The 21,553-nt window shown below is 44.7% G+C and overlaps 1 protein-coding gene across 1 annotated transcript in view; it reads left to right on the top strand.

Annotated features, from left to right (window-relative positions):
* DGKD (diacylglycerol kinase delta) overlaps positions 1-21,553 on the top strand; it is a 57,572-nt gene that overhangs the window by 13,468 nt on the left and 22,551 nt on the right. Inside the window, 8 exon segments of the mRNA XM_050307975.1 lie at positions 1,854-1,964; positions 2,612-2,692; positions 17,008-17,112; positions 17,857-17,989; positions 18,522-18,628; positions 19,148-19,273; positions 20,298-20,400; positions 20,902-21,064. Coding sequence (XP_050163932.1) covers positions 1,854-1,964; positions 2,612-2,692; positions 17,008-17,112; positions 17,857-17,989; positions 18,522-18,628; positions 19,148-19,273; positions 20,298-20,400; positions 20,902-21,064 — 929 coding nt within the window.

Here is a 21,553-nt window from a genome sequence, read left to right as displayed (position 1 = left end):
GTGGTACTCGGCGAGTCCCGGGGGAAGCGGGCACACTGAGCTGCTGTTTGCCTGAGCACTGGCAGGTATTTCTGCCCATGTGCAGGGGCATCTGTGAAACAGAACACTGGGAAATGGGGAGGCTTGGGCTGTGCTAACCTTGGAACTGGCCAGGTCCCAGGATCCAAGATAGGTGAGGTTATTTTAGGAGATAGGGGAGCTCTCTCCCGTTTCTCTTTCCCAGCACAGTGGAGGAAGATTAGAGTGGCTTTTGTCTCTGACAGTTCTCTTTAGAATCTGGGTGTATGTGGAGCCCGCTCCTTCCCTGCTGATTTGGGAGTAGAGGCTTTGCTGTGGGGGTCCAGACCGTGTGATCTCCCAGGCCAGTTTGAGGATGGCTCTGTCTGGCAAGAAGCGTGGATTGGTAGATGGATGTTTCTCCTTATTGTCAGCATTTTTCCCAAGTGCTTGTTGAGGAAACTTGGAACTTGGCAAGGGCCACCGTATGTGGAAAGTATTAAAATCCGCAGCTGTTTCAAAGAGGAAAGACCCACATTAGAAATACATATAGCATTTTAAAAGCAAGTGTAATGCCCTGGAAGGGATTTCTAAAATGAACTAAACCCCACGGATCAGTAAGAGCATTTATTTTGTGCTCTGTAGTAGCCCGACAGTGTCCATTTAGTGCTGTTTGTGAATTAATTGATACTCATCAGTGACCTGACTTACAAACATGAGTTTCACTGAGATCTCTGGTATGTTAAAGCTGTGTCATTTTCCTGGCACCAAGATACAGAATAACCTGTCTTACAAGATTGTCAGACCATTTGTTTCCTGTGTTTTAACTGTGTGTTTATCGTGTTCAGCTTTCTCAGCAAGAAGTAGGTTCCTAGGACTGTTTCTTGGGGAGATAATTAGGTTTCTTGTGGTACTGAGGCCCGACGTAGCACTGTTTGCAGCTCTTAGGCAGTACTTATAATCAGGAATTTGGGGCTGGACATTGAGCCCTGACTTTTCTGCCTCTTGTCTTTCTGCGCTTCAGTTTTTAAGATTGTTTTCATGTAGCTGTTGGTATTCAAAACCTGTCCTTGGCAAAGGAATCAAATGTATTTGACAAAGCAGACTGAAGTGCATGTGGCATTCAATCCATACCCCCATGTATGCGTAGTATGTGAGCGAGCATCTGGGCCTGCGTGTGCTGGTATGTCAGCCTAGTTCTAAAGCAGTTAAAGAAAAAAAAGGCAGCGTGCGTAGACAGCTTTGGCACTGCGGCCCTGGGAAATGGCAGCCAGCCAGAGAGTGCTGATGCAGGGCCAAAACTCTCTGAGGAACACCAAATGCTGAGCTTGGATGTAGCTCCTTCTCCATTCTAGTTTCACTCTTCACCCCCTGGGCTTGCAGCTTGCCAGCCCTGTGCCAGGTAGATGCCGATAATTTCACAAGGCAGAACTGGAAACAGAGACAGATATCCCAGTGTGTATGGGCTGCTAATCAGATGTCAGCGAAATGAAGGGCACAATTACCTGTGACTGAAATCCGACCTCAGTGAGTTTAACTGTTACACTCCTCAAGTCGCTGTTAGACTTTGAAATTGAATCTCATTCAATCATAAGTTATTTATCTTTTTTGGTATCGTGATAGCACTGGAGACAAGGGTAAAACCACACCGCGGTGTGGGTTGTGTGTTTGTGAGGGCTCAGTCTTGTTACGTTTCCTCAGTGCTGCTGACTGACTCTGTGAAACGCTCCCAGCAGAGGGCACTGGGGTTATTGATCTCCAGCTCCTGATGTTCCCCTGTGGGTCTGGACTGGGAGAGCAGGAAAGGTCCTTGTCAGTAAAACCTGTGCTTCACCTCTCCTCTCCTGGTTTTGTAGACTGTCATAAAGGAGGGGATGCTGATGAAGCAGACCAGCTCCTTCCAGCGCTGGAAGAGACGATATTTTAAGCTGCGAGGACGAACACTCTACTATGCAAAAACTGCCAAGGTAAGGACCTGCCAGTACATGGGAGTCCAAGGAAGGAAGTCAGTGGTGGGGCTTGGAGATTGGTGGGTGTCGGTGGGAAGGCACATGCTCTTTAAGCACCTGTCTGCAGGCTTTGTAGCCAGTAGAAGATCCCTGTGTTTTGCCTCACACTTGGAAATCCTCATGTTTGAAGTAAAGCATTGAGGACCTGGGATACCAGTTTTTCCACCCTTTCCCTCCTCGTTGCGTTTTAGTAGGGAATGGACTCTCAATAGGAAGGAGAGAATATGAATGAAAAGAGAAAGAGCAAGCAAGATAAGCAAGGCTAAAATTTGTCAAATCAGAGCTGCCATGCATCTGGCTGGCATGTTGATAGTCAACTAGATATAAAACTACCTCCTTTCACAGGAACAAAACCTATGGTTACTTGGATTTTTAAATTAATCCTTTAATAAAAATAAAGTCATTGTGTTCACTAACTGAAGACGAGCCAGAGTGAGCCCCAGTGTATGGAACTTGATTTTCTAGTCCATTATGTTGTTGGTGCTGGATGTTTACTTCAGATCACAGAAGGCTGTGATGGAACATGCCAGGCAGACTCCCTTTGAGTCTGCTGCTTATACACTGGATTCAATAATTCATTGGAATTTCGAATTTTTTCTTTCCAGTCCATTATTTTTGATGAGGTGGATCTGACAGATGCCAGCGTGGCAGAATCCAGCACGAAGAATGTCAACAACAGCTTCACGGTAGGACTTTTTGCATTATTTTCCATTCTTCTTTCATCTTTTCCCCACTCCCATGTTTTTTGCAGATTTTAAAAACAACTGAACAATCTTCACAGCATCTTTCACTGAAAATAAAAAAAATTATGGACTTGTTTTTCTTTACAACATGATAACTCATCTCTGTGCTCATAGGAGGTACCTCAGGTTACTGTGTATTGTGCTAAAACTTGGCATTCAGGGATTTTCTTACCTATAAGCTCAGAGGGTTTGATAGAACCCATTCACACAGTGGGACAGAAAAATTTATTCTGCTGAGGGAGTTAGGGGTAATGTTGATATTTATTCTGCAGATCTTAGAAAAGGAATTTAGTTTTCCCTTCAGGCATTAAAATATGTAAACTTCTTTCTCTGACTTTATTTGTGTGTGTCTGTATGTATGTTTATATATGTATGCTGTATACAGTGGGAAGGCAAAAGGAGGATTGGAAAGCACTGAAATAACTGTGGAATTTGTTCAGGATACTTATTAGATATGAAATATGTGCAGGTATTTGCAGTCTGGAGATGTGGTGGTGTCCCTGCTTCATTTTCTCCAGGCTCAGGAACTAGGAGGAAAAATTATTGTATTTCTGAGGTGCAGATGTTCTTCAAGCTCTGTTTTGGGGGGAGTCCCTGGTGTGCAGAACAAAGCCATTAACATCAACCACGCAGGCTGAGTGTCAGGTCTCGGTGTGAGCTTTGGAACTGAGCAGCAATAACCTCCATGCAGCCCCTGAAGGGCTCAGGAGGGAGGAGGATGTGGAGAAAGGAGGCACTGCTGCTCTGAGGGAGGTGAAGAGGGGAGCAATCCAGGTGGAGGGAGGAAGCTGACCCTGCAGGATGGTGAGCAAGGCTGAGCAGCGTGCCTTGTGCTGCAGCAGGAGGGACCTGCTGCTTTAAACATCTGCCAAAGGACATTTCTGTTGCGTAGCTGGAGCTTTTGGCTTTGCCGTGCCTGTGGAAAGCAGCCATGGAACCCACTCTGTGTCCAGATAAAACCTCAGTACTTCCCAAAGCTTGAAAACACTTTCTACATCCATAATTGGGCAGGTAGGAGGCCTGATAATAAATATTGATATCAGTTGTCAATGTGTGAGCACAGAGAGAAGGATTCTGCAGTAATTTCAGTAGGGGATACGTTTTCTAGAATGTGAAGTTACTTACCTGTTAATAAAGCATTTTATCTCGGATCTTGCTTTAGTTTTCTCAAACATAAATAAAGACTGATTTTTCAGGTAAGTGTACTGTTACTATTTTACTTGTTGGTATAGTTGGGAGAGATCTAATCTCCCTCAGGAACACCATGTTTAGGGATAGAAGGAAGTAGTGTGTTTGCTCTCTCAGATTGCCCCATCCAATTCCAACAATGAAGAGTTATTTCAAAGACTGGTATCAGGCTCTGCCAGTCCCTGCCTTCCTTAGTGTGTAAAAGTACAGGGTTACCTTGAAACTCGGGAGCAGGTACAGTCTGCACTGGCTCCAGCTGAGCACTGTATCGTGGGGCTCGGGTAAACTTCAAGAAAAACATGTTTCCTCTTAATTTCTGTTTACTCTTACGGAGGGACTAGACTGTGGTTTACTCTGAGCTCTGAAAATACTTAGAAGATCAGAAGGTGACTTAGTGTTGCTGCTGTTTGCTCTGCCCCATGGCTGCTGTCAGTGCTTTGGATGCCTTGCAGTCATGCAGTTTGCTGTTGGTTTTCTTTGAGAGCACTCTGTTTCCCCTCTATATTTCCCCAGCTTGGTTCCTCTCTAAAGTTCAGAGTTCTTTGATGCCTTTTTTTTTCCCCCTGTTTCAAATCAGTGGGACACATGATTTGAGTTTTTCTCCTAAACTGAAAACATGCAGCACTTGGTGTTGTATAGCAGAGTTTTAGATGGCCTGGTTTTCTTTTTGGTTTTCTGTTTTCTTCAATGGAGACTGGTAGTTTTGGATTTATGAAAGAGTGGGTTTCTCTCTGAGGAAACTCAGCCTCTGTCCAGGCATCTGTACTGCTTAATGTATAGATTCTGCAGGTCAGGTTGCATGAGTGACACCCCTAAGGTACTGACAGAGGAAATGGGAGACAGAAACATCAGATAAAACACTTAGAGGACCAATTGTGTATTTAAAACAAAGAGGTAATAAGGGCTGACCAGTCAGAAGAGAACCTGGTGGCAGGACAGTGAGGAGCATGGGGAGGCAGCATCAGGAGAGAAAAAAAGCAGAGCAAGAGCCAGCAAAGGTTGTGCTGCATACATGGAGGAATAAGGTTGAAAAATAGCTACCAGTAAACCTTTTGCATAGGACGTGCCTGACAGGTAATTTGTTTGCTGTCAGCAGGCAGGAGAGCGAGAAAAGTGAGTTTTAAGACACAGACCTGTTCCTCTAAAAAGAAGAGTGTATAATAACAAATTCCACTGTTGTTTACTTAATTGGTCCTGCCTAGATTTCCTCAGTAAGTGTATCCTGTTTGCAGTGGGGACAGTTTTCGGGACTGCTACCCGGAGTTAATGGATGGGTGACTACAGAATGGGCTGGGAGCGTGTGATTGGGGCATCTTTGACTTAAGATGTTGCACAGCTGTGTCCTGTGAGGTGTAAGGAAAAGCTTTGTGTTTAGCTGTTGTTCCTTTATGTCAGGCAGTGTGGCTGCAGAGGTATTTAGCAGGAGGCCTCTGGGAACAAAATTTACAGCAGCTCCATGCCAGACCTCTCTTCTCTCATTAGGCCAAAAGGTGTGGTATTTGCTGGTTTTGTCACATCTCTGTCACTTCTGTCCTTCAGAGTCAGCTGATGATTTTGGGATGTTTTGGCTCTAAGTGAAGGGGGTTTCCACCCATGATCCCTCAGTTTGTGGTGCATAGATCTCTCACCAGTGCATTTTCCTAGGGTTGCTGTCTTGTACAGGGCCTTGGAGAAGATCTGCTGTGGTACAACCTCAGTGATAACTGTGTTGTCCTGGTATTTCAGGAGCCTTTATTTCAAAGAGAGCAATCAGCTTGTAGCCTGGATCCTTGCCGTCAGTGTGTGCTACGTTTGTACTCGTTATGGAATAGAATCATCAGCATTGGATGGGTGAGGCAAAGCCTGACCTTGATTTCTGAGCAGAGCTTTCTCAGTCATACCCTCCAAATCTCTTGTGATTTCTAAAAAGCAGATGGTTTGGGATCACACTGGGTGTATTGAGTCTTCCCAGTGAGACTTCAGCTCTTTCCATTAACGTTTTTTCCTGGGCAGTGCAGTTTTGCAGTAACATGATTTGGTAAGACACCCACTTAATGGACTAGCCTGCAGTTGTGTGAGGAGCATTAAAACAAAGTATGCAGTGAGGGTGGGTTCCATACTGTAACCTGGAATAGTGTTCTCTAGATCATGCCAGCAAGCCCAGCTTTTACTGATCTTTCTCTCAAAATGACTCTTTACATGTGTCCTGAACCTGATCCATCCAGTGTGTCCCTTCTTCCCTTCTGCCCTACAATGCTCGTGAGGTTTGGGGGACACCAATCACTCTATTGCCTGTTGCTCAGGTCAACGCTTTGCCTCCACAGCTGACCCCTCAAGAGTCTTTGAAAAGACTTTGGGTCATCTCCTTTGGCCCGGTTTTGTAAATGTTTGTGTGGTGAACAAATTCTTCCTCATTGGATCAGTGTGTGGTCTGAAGATCTGCTCTTTTCTAGAAGGTGCCAGCTGAGTTAAACCTGCTACCTTCAATGCAGTTGGCACAGTTGATGGAGTGAGTCCTTATCACTTCATTGGCCCTTTCCTGCCTTGTGCAGGATTTGTATAAAGATAAAATATGTGTTCTTTAATACTAGTAAAAAAAACCTGTCGTCATCAGGAGAGAACCTGGAAAGGACATCACATCCTTTCCAGGTACATGTTTTGTGTTCCAATATGATTTTCACAGGGTGGTTTTGTAAGTTTTCCAGTTGTTGCTGCCAAATTGTGGTGTGGACTTTCACCCTCATTCACGTAATATGAGTCACAACATTCACTCTTGTCCCCTCTGATTGAAAGCTTTGAGATTCCATAGGAGACTGTGGGGAGAGAGAGAGAGTTGTGTGTAGTTTGGTTTCTTCTTTCTGATGGTGGAAGCTGATGGTGCAGTGGAAGAGCCAGGCTGGTGACCCCTCCTCCATAGTTAAAGGCTGGAAGAGGTGGAGCTTGAGCTCCTGAGCTCCTGTAAACCCTTTTCTGTTGGGAAGTACCTCTCAGCTCAGCCGCAGACAGGAAGCAGCATATTATTGCAGTCAGCGCCTGCCTCTCCACTGCGCTGCCGTCAGAAGAAAACTTATCCCAGCTCCTCCTTAAGCAGCCAGCTAATCAGCTTGTGGCCAGTGGAACACAGCTCAGAGAGACTGACCACAGACAAGACTAATGCTGGTAATGGCATGTCAGGCACTCTGGTTAGGCTTTTCCTGAGGGAGTGGGCTGCTCTGGACACTAGTTTAGAGGACGATTGAACGTGAAAGGTAAGAGCAGGATTCTGAGTTTTCTGGACTGAGCACTGGGAAATGTGGCACCTGTGCCAGCATAACAGATCATCAGGAGCTCAGGTTCTTTGGAATATGTTTACTACAAGCTCTTACTGTTCAGGTGTTCCCTCCTGAGGGAATTTATGCAGATGAGTTCTCCAGAACAGGGCTAAAGGGAAATGTGCCTGCAGTGCTGTTGGAAGTGCTGCACCCATCAGTTAAGAAATTCTGTTTATTAACTGATGATTCACCCTGACCAATGTCCCAGGAGAGAGGAAGTATTGAGATTAGAGTAATAAGTCTATTCCAGAGCACTTGCATGACTGGAGGCGACAGTGGTTGTGGTAGGTTGAGGAATAGGGAGTTGCTGGTGCTCGTGAAGGAGAGTGTGCTGTCATCTCTGAGAAGCAGTATGGATGTCATTCTCCAGCTGTACAGAAGCCTGAGGTGTGCTACAATTTTATTTTATTATAACCTTGTTACTTAGTCCTGACTTTCCAGAATCAAAGTTGCCAGTTTCTGTCTTGTGAAGCTGAATGTTACTGTTTGATCTCCTCCAGACTCTGTATTTTTGCTGTACAGTCCCAGGGCTTATTGATGCTGTGGAGAAATAGCATGAATCTTCATTTTGGGGGAATTAACCATTCCTAAGAACAGGGGGCAGAGTGCTTGAACTTCAACAAAAGATCGAAGTGCTGAGGGTACTTCCTGGTGGGGAGAGTATGTTGTTGATGTCTGCAGATTCATTCACAATGAAGTGAAAGTGCCTTTGCCTCTTCATGGTTTTCTGTCAAGTTGAATTATTTGTATTTGTGCTTTTAAGTGAAAATACATCCTTTTTAGCAGAGAAGGCAGTGAAGTCTTCTCTGAAGAGTTTGGTTTTGAAAGAGTAACTGGAGTTGCTGAAGCTACAGAAAGTTTGCCACTCGTGTCTAGCACAGGAGCTGCGTGCCTGTAAGGCACTGCTGGAACAAGGGGGACCCACATCAGACATTATTTGTGCTGGTTTGAAATACAAGCTTCAAGAAAGAGCATGTGACTTATTTTTATGAGGAGAAAGAATATTAGAACTTTTGTTACAAGCTGTTTGCAGAAAGTCAGACGTGGACTTCGAGCTTGGGCTGATTGGGGAAATCTGCGTGGTTCGACACTTGCACAGATTGCCTGAACTAAATGGGTGGCCTCTGAAAACATGGGATTGAACATATTCTGCAGGGAGCCAGTGGATCTTGCTCCCCTGCTTCCTTAGCATGGGCTGAGGGACCAAAGGGAAGGCGAGCTCTCAGGACTGGGCACAAAGAGTGGCTCATCTGGGGACAGAGTGACACAGGGGAGTCACGAGGTGTCCAGAATCTTCACACGGTCATGGATTGCCCTATTAGGATTTGGAAAATGGAAAGATTAGAAAAGAGGGACTTGTGAACAGGATGGTTCTTTCTTCCATGTTTGTAAACTCTCTTCTCTAAGCCAGGCAAAATTAGAGCATACATTGGAAGCTCGGGTTTTGCTGGGGGTTGTTGTCTTTTCCACACCCATGTGTGTACATGTTCAGGAATTGTACACTCTCTGCTAGTGTTCCTACTCTGTTTATATTGGCAGCTGTCAGAATTTCCTTTATAAGCAGCTGAAAATATGAGTAGACCCATGTACTGCCGTGTCCAGAGTCACTCTGCTGGTTTTCCCCCTCCCTTCATTAAGTGCAGTTCGATTCCCATTTCCTGTCAGAACCGCTGCAGTTTCAAAATACTTTGCTATTTTAGTACTTTGTAATCCAGACTTCAGTGCAGTTTTTTTCTCCTTGAGAAACGGCCCTTTGGTAAACAGACCATTCTGAGTCACTGTTGGTCAGTGAAAATAGTCATTTAAAATCCTTTCATGTCAAGGATTTTTGGGACTCTTAATCCAGCCTCCTGCAGGAGCTGGTCATTAGTCTACTGTCACAAAAGAAGGAAAAATCTGCAGAAAAACCATTGAAGAGAGGATGAACATGGGAGAAGAGTTAAAAAGTCTGGAAAAAGTTGCTGTGGGTGGAGAGATCTGGCGATTGCTACTGTACGTTACAGAATGACCTGAAAATATGCAGGGGTTTTGGGAAAGATGAAGTTATTGTGAGAGGAAGAGGCCAGACTGGGCTTCATGTACTTTACTGTGGGACAGGACAGACAGGAGGCTGGAAAGTGAAGGCGACTGTTTGTGAAGAGCTTTTGTTCCTTTAGAGGGAAGTTTACTGCTTTGAAATTGGTGTCTGCCCTTGTGCCTGAACACTGGGAGCTTTTGTTTCATAATCTCTTTGCTCTTTGTAAGCGCCGTGCTGTGTTGGGGTTTATCACCTTCCTGAGCAGGGCTGCAGATTTCAGCGTCTTCTCCCCTTCCAGGTGAGACACAAAAGCAGAAGAGCCTGTGGTGAGCAGGAGGCTAAGCTTTACGTGGGAGCTTCTCTAGAAAGAAGACTCCTTTTTATGGAGGGAGAGGCTTGCTGACATTACTGACAGAAATGCAGCCTCCCTACTTGTAGTTTTTGTGACAGTGTGTGAAACAGGACTTGTCTTTCCCTGGTGACCTGGTGTGGAAAACTCCTGGGTTCATCAGGCTGCTGAAAGCTGCTCATTTCCTTTTGTGCTGGCTACCAGCCTCCTCTCAGCACAGCTGAGCTTAGGGGGCTGTGAGGAGCTGTTCCTAACAGTGAACTGTCAGTCACAGGTCATCTTCCTCCTGTGGACAAGATCTTTTGTTGCCCAGCTCTGTGATTTATTAGCTGCAAGCCTTGCCGTGTGTGAGCCCACTGAGACAGCAGCTCCACCGCTGGGCAACACTGACGTGCCCTCTGTTCTTCGTGGGTTTGCTTCTGTTTGAGTAAGGAGGTTTCTCTGAAATATCCTGTCCCTTCCCAGATGGGCTGTGTTTTCTGGACAGGGTGCTTCTGTTTAGGAACTCTTCCTGGGAGGGCTGTGTCCTTTGGAAAACAGGTGAAGGGAAGGGCTATGTCCTTTGGAAAACAGGTGAAGGGATGCATCTGCTGTGTGAGATGGAGGCAGGTGGATAACAGAGCTGCTCTGGGACTTGGCACAGCAACACTTTCAGCTCCCATTGGATGCTCATCGCTCCATCCATGGACATTTCTAGTGAATCATAGACCTGAATTACCAGGATAGGTTGCATTTCTTACCTGCTAACAGTGGCAAGGACCTTTCAGGGTCTAGTTTTGACATCTGGTAAGTGGTTGTAAAAGTCCTAAAATCCTCTCCTTGTCTGTGTTCCTCTTACCAATTGCCAAGAACAGGAATGTGCCTTGTTTAGGAACAGTTTCCAGAAGCATGTAGGAATGTGACCCTGGTATGAGAGATGATAATTTTCCCAGGGACTGCTCTGTCTGGTCTGATTTCCTACGGCAGCATGGGGGAAGACAGGGACTGGGAGAAGTCCCAGATGGAGGGTCAGCATGAGTTGAGCTTGACCTGCGGGCACAGCACAGCGACGTGAGTGCCAGTGCTCAGAGCTGCACTGGTGCCCTGGCAGGGGAGGTACAGACTGCCAGATGCATGAGCCTAATGATGTAAAAGTGTTGCTGAAGAGACCACAACACTCGCTGTACCTGTTTGCCTAAGGAAATGATTTGGATTTTACAGATTAAAAGTGAAGGTAAAACAGCCACGTGGATGGTGGGGGTAAAGTACCCACCATATTGTGAACAAAGGTTTGGGCACTTTGGGCTTTGAGGAAAATCTTGTTATTGCTATTTAAAAAAAGAAAAAAAAAAAGGAAAGGAATTTGGCACAACTGTAAGAACATTAATGACTCGTTTTATTTGGGTGAGAGTTTCCATAGGTAGAAGATGGTCATTTTAGCAGGAAATTAAGATCTCACACTGTAAGAATAAATACAAAACTGGTGCATTTCTCCAGAGTTATGTGAAAAGCTGCTTTTTTTGTTCCTGTAGCATCCAGGTTTTGGGGGGAGAGAATCAGTGCAATTCTAGAGAGCTCTAAGTGACCTCTGCAGCGAGTTAATGGGACTGGATTTGTTGGCAAAACTGGGTGAAAGCTGAATTGCAAAGCAGAAGAGAGATATTGTCTGTGGAGGAAGGCAAGGCTTGTCCCCCACGAGTCCAAGCATTGATACTCGTGTTATTTCTCCCTTTCAATCTGTACAAACCTACTGAAGTTGTACTGACCTGCTGTCTAAGGCTCTGCATGTGAATTCAGCAACAGTGTTTGAAACACAGAGTGAATTTGCTGCTTTGTGAATCTTGCTGCTGAACACAGGCGAGGTGTTCTACTGTACTGGGGTGTTCATGTCACTACTGCTGCCTCTGGAAGAGGAGCTGACCTGGAGAAATGCCTGGGTCCTCATTACAGTCTCACCCAGTTTTTCTTCCTGAGTTTGTGGGCTCTTAGGACAGTAAGAGCAGACTCCACTATACGAAGCAAACACAGCAGTTGGCTGCAGATGGTGGACAGTTTCCCCACCTTTGCCATATGTGATAAGCTGAAGGTTTTGCAGCTCTTAGTTACTAGGTCTTTTGAACTGCAGAAATTCCTGTTGTCTCTGCACTCTGATCATTAACTGGAATAATGGGGGATCAGATCTCCTTGGGGCATTTATGACTAGCACCTTTGAACGTAAGACTATATTCGAACAGGATATGAGTAAAAGGAAGCAGCCAAGAATGAGCAGGTGTTCTCATACACCCGCTTTTGGGCGCTCTGAGAAATGTATCCCATCAGGAAAACTGTATTTAGCAAAGTTGTATGTCCCCCCATCCCATCTCCCCCACAGCATTTCTTCTGCCAGCTTCACGATTGGGCCAGCGTGATCTTAACTTGCTTTGCCATCTTTGTGGTCACTGAGCTCAGCAGATCTACTCTGATAACTAACAGTCCCAGGGCATGCTTGGTCAGACTGTCACTTTACTGCTGAGAAGTTTCTGGGCAGCCAGAAACTGCTGCAAGAGGAAGTGAGCAGGGATGATAAAGTTGTCTTGTGTGGCAGCAAGGCCAGAAAATGAAGTTTATGTTCCAACTGTTGAGTGGGGGAAGGTTGCTCAGTACAGCAAAACAGCAAAGGGTGAAGTAAAATTTGGTCTAATATAGGAGCTTTTTGGACTGCCTTTCTAATCCGATTATTCACAGCTGTTCATCGGGGAAGGACATCCAGGGACATCAGTCCATTTTTAGAATGTGAAATGGGGAATTTTCCTTGGTTGGCTCTGTTATTTGCCAGCTGGCCGGATTTGAAATGTCAGTAAAGTGGTGTTAGTTTTGGACAGAGCGAGTGTGGCTCAACATGAGAGGTGAGGGGGGTTAACAGCTGGTAAGAGGGCATGTGCCATGTCAGGGAGAGACAGACAAGGTAAAGCTAAATTTAAAGTGTCAGGGGAGCATTGGTGTTTGCACAAGAGAGCCAATGGAGGCATGGCTGTTTTCAGATTCGGGGTTTTTTAGATTTAGAGTGAGCAAGCTTGAAAATGGAGAGTTTCTCTATTAGACTTCAGCTGACTCATCTGCAAGGGGGGCACATAACAGCCTGCAGAGGGGTGACCTGCTGGGGAGCTGATTGTCACCTTCAGTTCTGCAGAAGATATTTCCAGGGTTTCATATGCAGTTTGTAATTAACCTGTACCCTAATTTGAAATGTCTTTAGGCCTTCCCACCCTTCCCATCCATCTTTATGGCTTTCCAGGACTTACTAGAGGGATTGGAAGATTTTTTTCCCCCATGAGTGCGGAGCTTTTTTTCTGGTCAGGATTAGGCCTCAACCATGTCACCATGTGATGAGCTCTGGGTATCCAGCTTCTAGTAAGGAGTAAAATCTAAAGAACCACACCCAAAAGTGCAGTAGCAATTAGGGTCTAAAAAGTATGTTAGTTTTTAATATTCCCTTTTAAGGAAGACCACACACTTTTTATTTGCGTAATTGCTCATATCGAGATAAAATTCCGAGCTTTTTCAGGGCAGGAACGCTGAGAATTCTACCAATCCCCCAACAGGTCAAAAATGTATGAGATTATAAATACATCTGAAGACTTTTTATTGTGGTTTTTTTTTTTTTCACTCCTCACAAGTCAGCCTTCATCCTAACTCAAAAGCAATCAGAGCGTTGTTTTCGTGCTCTCCGTTTACATGGGAACAGGAGGTCACTTAGATGACATTACTGCTTTGTAAATTTAGAACAAATAAAAGGAAATGCTACTTCACCTAGTGCGTCGTCATCCTGTGGAATATACTGTTCCAGGATGTTAGTCAAGAGCTGTAGCCGGAACACAGCAAAATAGCTGGACCCTGCTGGTTTGTAGCCACGTTTGCCAACAGGGATAACCAAGCCTCGTGTTCCGGAGTGTGCCGGCTCATTGCAGCTGCAGCTGGGAGCCAGCTCCCTGGCTGGGAAAGGACAGCTTTCCAGGGGCAAGGTTGCTTTGAAGTTGACAAGAATTACTTTGCATTTTTGGGTGTGAGGTGTTAGGTGGCTCCTGGCTCTTGTCTGGACAGCGCAGTGTCGGTAACAGCCTCTGTCCCTCTGTCAGTGGCCTTTGGTAGGTGGGTGTCTGGACCTGAAATTACTGGCTCAAGTAGAGGGAGGTGAAAGTGGTAGGAGGAGTGTTTTCCTTTCCCTGGGAGTGAGAGCCTGTTTCTGTAGCTCAGGACAGTGCAGTGGCTCCCTTGCTGAACATCAGCCTGTGCAGGTGAGAGCCCAGCAGCTACTGCAGTGCCGGGAAGGCAGGAGTGTGCTGTGCTCCCAAGGTACCTGTGTTGGCTGTGCAGGGAAGGCAGGAGTGTGCTGTGCTCCCAAGGCACACAAGGCTGTGTGTGAGACTGTGTGAAGGGCTGTTGAACCACTCTGTGAAGGAAGTGTCCCTGTTAACATGTTTCTGGATTCCTAATTATCGCTGTTAAAATGTTTAACTGTAACACACTGCATGTTAATCAGGAAAACAGATTTGTATGGGTTCTTCATTTCCCCAAAGAATTGTTGCACTGGTTACATTAAAATCTTATCAGTCCTTCACAGTGAATCCTGGATTGTCCTGATTTGTCCTTCTTAGGGATGAGGTTTGAGATTTTATTCTTTTATTTCCCTTCTCTGGTGATACCAATAAATGGCAGTGCAAATGTTGCTTTAGAACTGACTAATGGGGAATGCTCTCCCTAAATGTATCCTGCACAGTAACATTTTATTTGCAGTTTTGTAGTTACACAGTAGACCCTTTATTTTAGTTCTGTGACTCTTCATCTGGATGATTCATGTATGAAAATCTTTTAATCTCATTACTTATCCTCTTGTCGTATAAACTTCAACCTTGTTCTTTGAACAGAGGGTTGTCTAACACTGAATGTGGGTCTCTAAGATGATGCAGTAGGTGACTTAAGGGATTAGTTGTTTTCTATGCTGGATGGTCTCTCCAGTGATCCAGTAACTCAGTAGCCTCAGAAATTATTTCTTATCAACAGAGTGTCTACATTTCTGTATTGTATGCCAGTATTTTTAATTTCATGTCTTCCAATGGGAAAAGGCAAACTATCCTATAGTTTGCCTTTTCCTTTCTCCCTGCTCCCCCCAAGTCCCAAAAGGCAAAAAAATAGGCAAGGGGACAACACTGACTGGGAGTGTTGTGAATTTTTTTCCCAGTGCTCAAGAGCCAGTGGCCTGATGAAAGAACTGGTGGTTCCTTCCAGCACCTGGCTGCTTTGAAAGCAATGAGAGCTCCTTGGATGCTTCATCCTGGGGAGTTTGGACTTTCCATATGATCCTGTTGTGCATATGCAGTTATAGATGTTCTGGCTTTGGAGCCAGAAAAAAGTCAGGCCCAGTGCTCTCTGAACAAATGAGTTGAACTTGGTTTTGCTTCCAGGGAAAAAGCTGCTTCCTCTTAGCAGGACTCAGAGATACCCCTTGTTCTTTTCTAACTTCACACTGATTTTTGCATCAGTGTTTCATGCTCTGTAAAAACTTTCTCTAAGGTAGCCATTCTTCCATGGCAGAGTTTTTGATGGAAATCCATTTAACTACTCACTTCTCTGCTTTCCCAAGTAAGAAGAAACATTCCTGTGATTACCTTCTTTGGGAATAAATGTTATCAGAGCTGGAATTGTTTAAAGGAAAGTGAGGGAAGAGAGAAGGAGTTATTTTAAGTTTTATTTTTGGAATAGCATAAATATTTATTTCTGTTTGCTCACAATTGATACAGATCAGGTCATTTTGTCCAAGATAGAATGGTCCAAATGCCAAAACTGTGTTTCTAATATGAATGGCCAGTTCCTGCTTTAAAAAGGGATTCAGCTCCTTTCACTGCCTACTTAATGTGTCTGTAGCACCCTTTTCTAGGCATTGGTTGTACCGCTGAGTCAGGTTGATGTTATTGCAGGTGAATGCTACAGTCTGTCAATGAAAAGAAATACAGATTGAAAATTGAAGAGCTTAAAATAAAGCAGAAATTTCCAGGTTTATCTCTTTTGTTGACGTTACATCCACATTTCTTGGCAGATGCTCTGAGGCACTTCAACATCAACTAAAAGTTTGATGTTCAACTTCAGAGGCTTTTATTTTTAATCTGGTTTATGAATGATAATGGGAGAAATGAGAAATGGAATGGAAAATGGTAATAAACACTGGGCAATAAACATTGGAGTGATATGTGTGGGTGTTTGTGTTCATTAACAGAACTTTGGCTGCGTGGTTGGGCCTCATCAAATTGGCACAAACCAAGTTTATTTTAATCCATTCTTTCAAATGCTAGGGTACAATTTGCTGGAAAAGCAGATTATGTAGGCAAATTTTTTTCATGTGCAAAATGTAGAGGAGTGCAGGAAAAGGAAAAAGGACATTTTTAGAGTTGACATAAAAGGGAGCTTTTTGATTTTTGCTGGGGGTGCTCAACCTTAATGGAGCTTTGGTCTTGCAAACACTTCATACTGGTCTGATTTACGAAGTCAGTTTGATGAAAAGCTGTTGGAGGTGAGAAGAAAGGCTTTGTCTGAGGAAGAATAAGTGTTGATTTCTAGTCGGGGCTGGAGCCCAGGGGACGGGGCAGCCCCGAGGACAGCAGCCTCGGTGCTCGGGAGAGCTTTATTTCTCTCTGCTGCCGCCGTGTGACCGAAGGAGAGGGACTGGTGGCAGGGGACACAGGGACCGGCTACCTTCCTGTGCGCAGGGGAGCGTGGCCCCCTGTGTGTCCTGTGTTAAAACACTGTTTGGTTAACACAGGGCAGCTGATGCTGGGAATTAACCCGGGACAGAAACACACTGAGGACAGGATTTTTAGAAGGGGGCAAACTCACCATAACCTCCAGCTGCTAGGGGAATGAATATTTGTTGGAATATCTTTCAGGTAATAAACATAGAAGGAAACATGAGGGTTCAAAATACAGTGATCTCTCTTCTAGATTACTTATTTTGTTTTGTTTCTCCCCTCCTCCCTTCTTTCTTGTAATGATTAAACATATTTTTAGTATGCTATTATAGAGTATGTTGTCTGATTCATTAATTTTTAGAAACTGGTATATAATATTTCAACGTTGTTGCCAATTTAAAAAGACTGATGCAGGGTCTGCAATCCTGCTGCTCTGTGCTTGATTTGTGCTAGGTGGTTATTTGAGGGTGAGAGATTTCTTTACTCAGTTCAGTGTTGGGAATGACAGCTCAAATCCCTGTGGTTCTGTACATTTAGGCAGGAATTAAGGTGTGTTATGGTGGAAGAGAAACATGGCTGAAAGGTGCAAATAACTTGTGTTGTGCAGCTCCCTGCCTCTGAAAATAGCTTCAGTAGCTGAACCAGTGACAAGGTGTCTGTTGCTGCCTCTCACTGATGTGCCCAGAATACACACTCTTCATTTTCCCTCTCTTCAGATTATCACTCCGTGTCGGAAGCTTATCCTTTGTGCTGATAACAGAAAAGAGATGGAAGACTGGATTGCAGCACTGAAGACTGTACAAAACCGTGAACATTTTGAGGTAATAAGAAAATGTGTTCCTTTGTACTGTGTCTCATCTGCTAATGCACAGCTTGTTTGAGATTGCAGTTAGCTGCCACTGCAGTTAATATAAGTCATTTCATTGACTGCAGTGGGTGTTAATAGTGTTAGGCCTTCTGTAAAATTGATCCCAAACACACTATTCTCAAAAGAATATTTGTGGCTTTGTATGTGCTCCCTTGGTAACCTTGATAGCACTTTCCAGAGTATGGGTGGGTTATGAAACACAGTTCCCCTCCCATGAGGATAACTCTTCAGTTATCCTCCCTGTCCTAATTCACATCTTGCCTGTTGGTTATTGTGCCTGCTTCAGTGCCTCTGCCTGCTTCCTGGGGCTGGAGTGAGGCCAGCACTGCCACCAAGAGAAGCTGCCTTGTGTTCTACCCACTTTGATCTTGCCTCCCTTAGAGGCACAAGCATCCCTCTGCTACGCAATAAGCCACGCTGGGGAACTGATATTGCTGAAAACTTAATCCAGCAAAAAATGGGGATAAATTCTCCAGCAGATAAATTCTCCAGTTCATTTCCCTACATGCACTTGTAGTGAGACAAGGATGGGAGGTGGGACAGGAACAGGAAGTCACTTTCAACTTAAAGACCTTCTGGAGTTACTGCTAAAAAAGCGTTCTGTTTCTTCCTTTTCTGACTGCTTTGTGCAAGTCTTCAAGGAAAAAAGTCTTGTTGGTTGTGTTTAGACTTTGCTGTAACCCATTTGTGCCATTAGTCTACCCAGTACAGCATGGACCATTTCTCAGGGATGCACAACTGGTACGCCTGCTCGCACGCCCGGCCCACCTACTGCAACGTGTGCCGGGAGGCGCTGTCCGGGGTCACCTCGCACGGGCTGTCCTGTGAGGGTAGGTGTGCTCCCCCCTGCCCTGCACTGCTACTGCTCCCCAGAGACCCAAATACTGCCCTCCCTTATTAAAGCCATGCTCCTGCAGTGAGTGATATGCACTTCGGAGGTAGCAGGTAGAGTATTCCTGAGAATCCTCCTGGTCATGAAAAGAATTCTCTTTGTAAGAACATCCTTGTTTAGTGTGTGAGTGCCAGGAGGTTGTTCTTTCTCAGCAGACGTGTGTGGCTGTGCACAGCTCATGCTTCTGGTGTGAATGAGGTGACACCCACACTGTGCAAAAGGATGGAGGAGTGTACGACTATCTGAATCATGGCAGATTTAACAGGGTGATAACTAAGCTTTGTACAAGCAACTGGCAAAAGTGACAAGGCAAGAATAATAGCTAGATCCTCAGAACACTCAGAGCTGATTGTTTTGGCGCTGCTAACGAGGCTGAAGCTTGCCCATGCTTTCTTCTGGAGCCATTGACATACTTTCACATTAGACTTCTGAGGAAGGATTAATTAATGTATCCTTCTCTTCCTCCACAGTGTGCAAGTTTAAAGCTCACAAGCGCTGTGCTGTGCGGGCAACCAACAATTGCAAGTGGACAACTCTGGCCTCTATCGGGAAAGATATCATTGAGGATGAAGATGGGGTAGGTGTTAGCCTGGACTCTTCCAGCCTTACTTGGATATGGAAGCACTGGCTCTGTAAAAAGCTCTTCAGGGTTTTTTTTCACTACATAAATAGCAGATTCTGCCTTTATGTGGGAAGGGCCTCTGGAGCACGAAATTCTTTGTGAAAAGTCTGACCAGGGTAGCAAGGACTCCTTAATAAGAAGAAACTCCTGCTATGGACTGGGGAAGTTAAGGTTACATAATTGGAGGCACAGGAAACTTGATCTGAGTTTTGGCAAAAGAAAAGTAAATGAGTGTTTGGAACAGCACCTTAGCATATGATGCAAGTCAGTGTTTCCTGGGTAGCCTGGGGTGAGTCACCTGGACTCCTTGTGCATGGTGTAAAATGCCAGAATTGGTCCTCAGGTGTTTTTTAGAAACCACTTCCTCTCCTTAAACAGTGCACATGAAGACTGGCTGTTTCAGAGCCCCTGTGCCTCCTGCACCTTTAAGTTGCCCTCTGGAAAGTCCATATTGCTTCTGTGTGCCGTTTGCAGATCTCGATGCCACATCAGTGGCTGGAGGGAAACCTGCCCGTGAGCGCCAAATGCACCGTGTGTGACAAAACCTGTGGCAGCGTCCTGCGTTTGCAAGACTGGCGCTGCCTGTGGTGCAAAGCCATGGTGAGTTATCATTTCAGTGAAGGACAGCCTTTGATCAGCTCTGGGCTGTGTTCTTTTAATGACATTTACTCAAAGTGAAATCGTGTCCTTCATTTACCATGAAGGACTTCATTGTTCTGCAAGAGTTAGAAATTTAATTGTGCTGAAAAGTGTCATTATGATGCATAAAAGTAACCTGAAATATGTATCTGCAAGCTCATTTCATTTTGAGAGTGAGCTTTCATAGAAGAATCTAATTACACTAGATATGAATCAATGCTTCAGGCATGGAATATGTTGGATTTTAAGGAGGCATTGTTTGTTATTTCTACAAGTCAGAAAGGTGCAACAAACTGTAAAGAATACTCAGCTGTTTTAATAATAGCAGTTTCCCTTCCACTGCAGTAGATTTCTCTCGCCTACCCACTGCAGTGGTGCAGATCATGCTGTGTTTCCAGTTGTCTGTAATACTAGTCAGAGAAGTATCACAAAATATGCATTGAGAATGGGGGCTCAAACCCCAAGCAAACCCTCTGTCTTGCAGCCTTCGTGTAGCAGAAATTACTGAAGTGCCCTGCCCTACTTTGTATTTCCTTTCTTGGGGGGCTTCATTAATCCCTTCTTCTCTTACCTCTTATGTCCCTCATGGTTTCCTGCTTTGCTTTTTGCTTTCTTGTTTCCTTAAGGTCCCAGCTTTTTCTTTCGTTCCTCCTCTGGATCTCTCAGCTGAGGCTGGGATTTTGAAAGCAGAGTGCCTGAAGGCTCTTAAAGTCACAGAATCTGTTATCTGGTCCTCTCAGCACTTGAAGGGCTGGTCTCACAAATTCAAACGGCAAACTACATACTAATGAAAAGAGGAGAATTAGTAAAAGACTGATTAGATCGTTCTTAAAATAACTTTTATCAATAAATTTATCAATTGACATTTCCTGGTCATTTCACCCCCTCCACCTTTCTTACTCTTCCAACCTCGTGTTAAGTGGCTTTAGGAGTTACACCGCAGTGCCCAAAAGGGTCTGAATTACTTTTTTGGTGGTGTTTCCAGGTACACACAGCATGTAAAGAGTTGTTGCCAAACAAGTGCCCCCTTGGGCTTTGCAAAGTGTCCGTCATTCCTCCTACTGCTCTGAACAGCATTGATTCAGATGGTAAGTACTGCGAGTAAGTAGCTCTTGTTTCTCTTCCTCTCAGTCTCAGTCCCTTCAGCTGACACTGTTAATGCCAGGCTCTGTCAGCTGAAAATTCTGCTTTTGGTGTGGCTGAAATTCCCAACTGGAAGCCATTGCTGAGTGAACTGTTTGCTTTGCTTTTGCACTCAGTTTATCACCCTGTAATGTCAGCGTTTGCTGAGCTGCAGCTGGTGAAGTTTATTGAGAATGACTGTATTGCAGAAGCAGTTTGGGAAGGTTGAGGAAGCTGAAAATTTTGGCATACTGCTAGGAGATAAGTGTGATACTTGGCAGCATGCTGGATTCAGGGCTGTGCACATTTGGCATTTGCCCAGTGAGTGCCATAAGCAGAAGGAAAGTATTAGCTGCTTCATAGCTGGGTTGGGCTGTGGGGTGTTGGGTTTTTTTCTCTTTCCATCTCCATGGGCAGCTTCACATTTCTTGGCTCTTCCTCCCTCTCCCTTCCCTTTTCCCCAACAGGTTTCTGGAAAGCTACTTGTCCCCCTTCTTGCACAAGTCCTTTGTTGGTCTTTGTCAACTCAAAGAGTGGAGACAACCAAGGTGTAAAATTTCTACGAAGATTCAAACAGCTGCTGAATCCAGCCCAGGTCTTTGACCTCATGAATGGAGGACCCCACCTGGGGTAGGCAGATATTCTATAGAAACACATTCCTTGTAAATACCAGGGAAGTACAAGGGATTTATTTGGTTAAGCTCATCCTCAAATATAACAAGGAACCTATTCCTCAGAGAAAACTGAACACTTGTGAAATTTGGAGAGGTTTTCCTCTCTCTGTGTTTAGTGTTATTGATTAGCTAAAACCAAAAATGTTGTTGAAAAAGGTTACTATTTCCATTTGTGGGTAACAGCAGGACAGCTTGAGGCCTTTTGGGAGAATTCCAGAAACACTCCCCTGGAAGAAGACCAAGCGTAGAAAGCTTGAATCCAGAAGAAAACTTGTCAGCAAACAGATTGTAACAGGCATCCTGATTACTGCTAAGGAGAGTGACCTTCAGTTAACTCAAGTGAACAGACAGATATCATAGATAGAAAATTAATATTGTCAAAATTAGATTTATTGAGAAATAACTTGCCTGGGAAGTAAGTGAAACTTCCATCCCTTAAAGATTT

This window comes from Myiozetetes cayanensis, unplaced genomic scaffold (assembly GCF_022539395.1).
Source record: "Myiozetetes cayanensis isolate MyiCay16 unplaced genomic scaffold, myiCay2020 scf13, whole genome shotgun sequence".
In the NCBI taxonomy this organism is placed as follows: Eukaryota; Metazoa; Chordata; class Aves; order Passeriformes; family Tyrannidae; genus Myiozetetes; species Myiozetetes cayanensis.
Note: the sequence above shows the minus strand (reverse complement) of the source record. Positions and strands in the feature narration are given on the sequence as shown.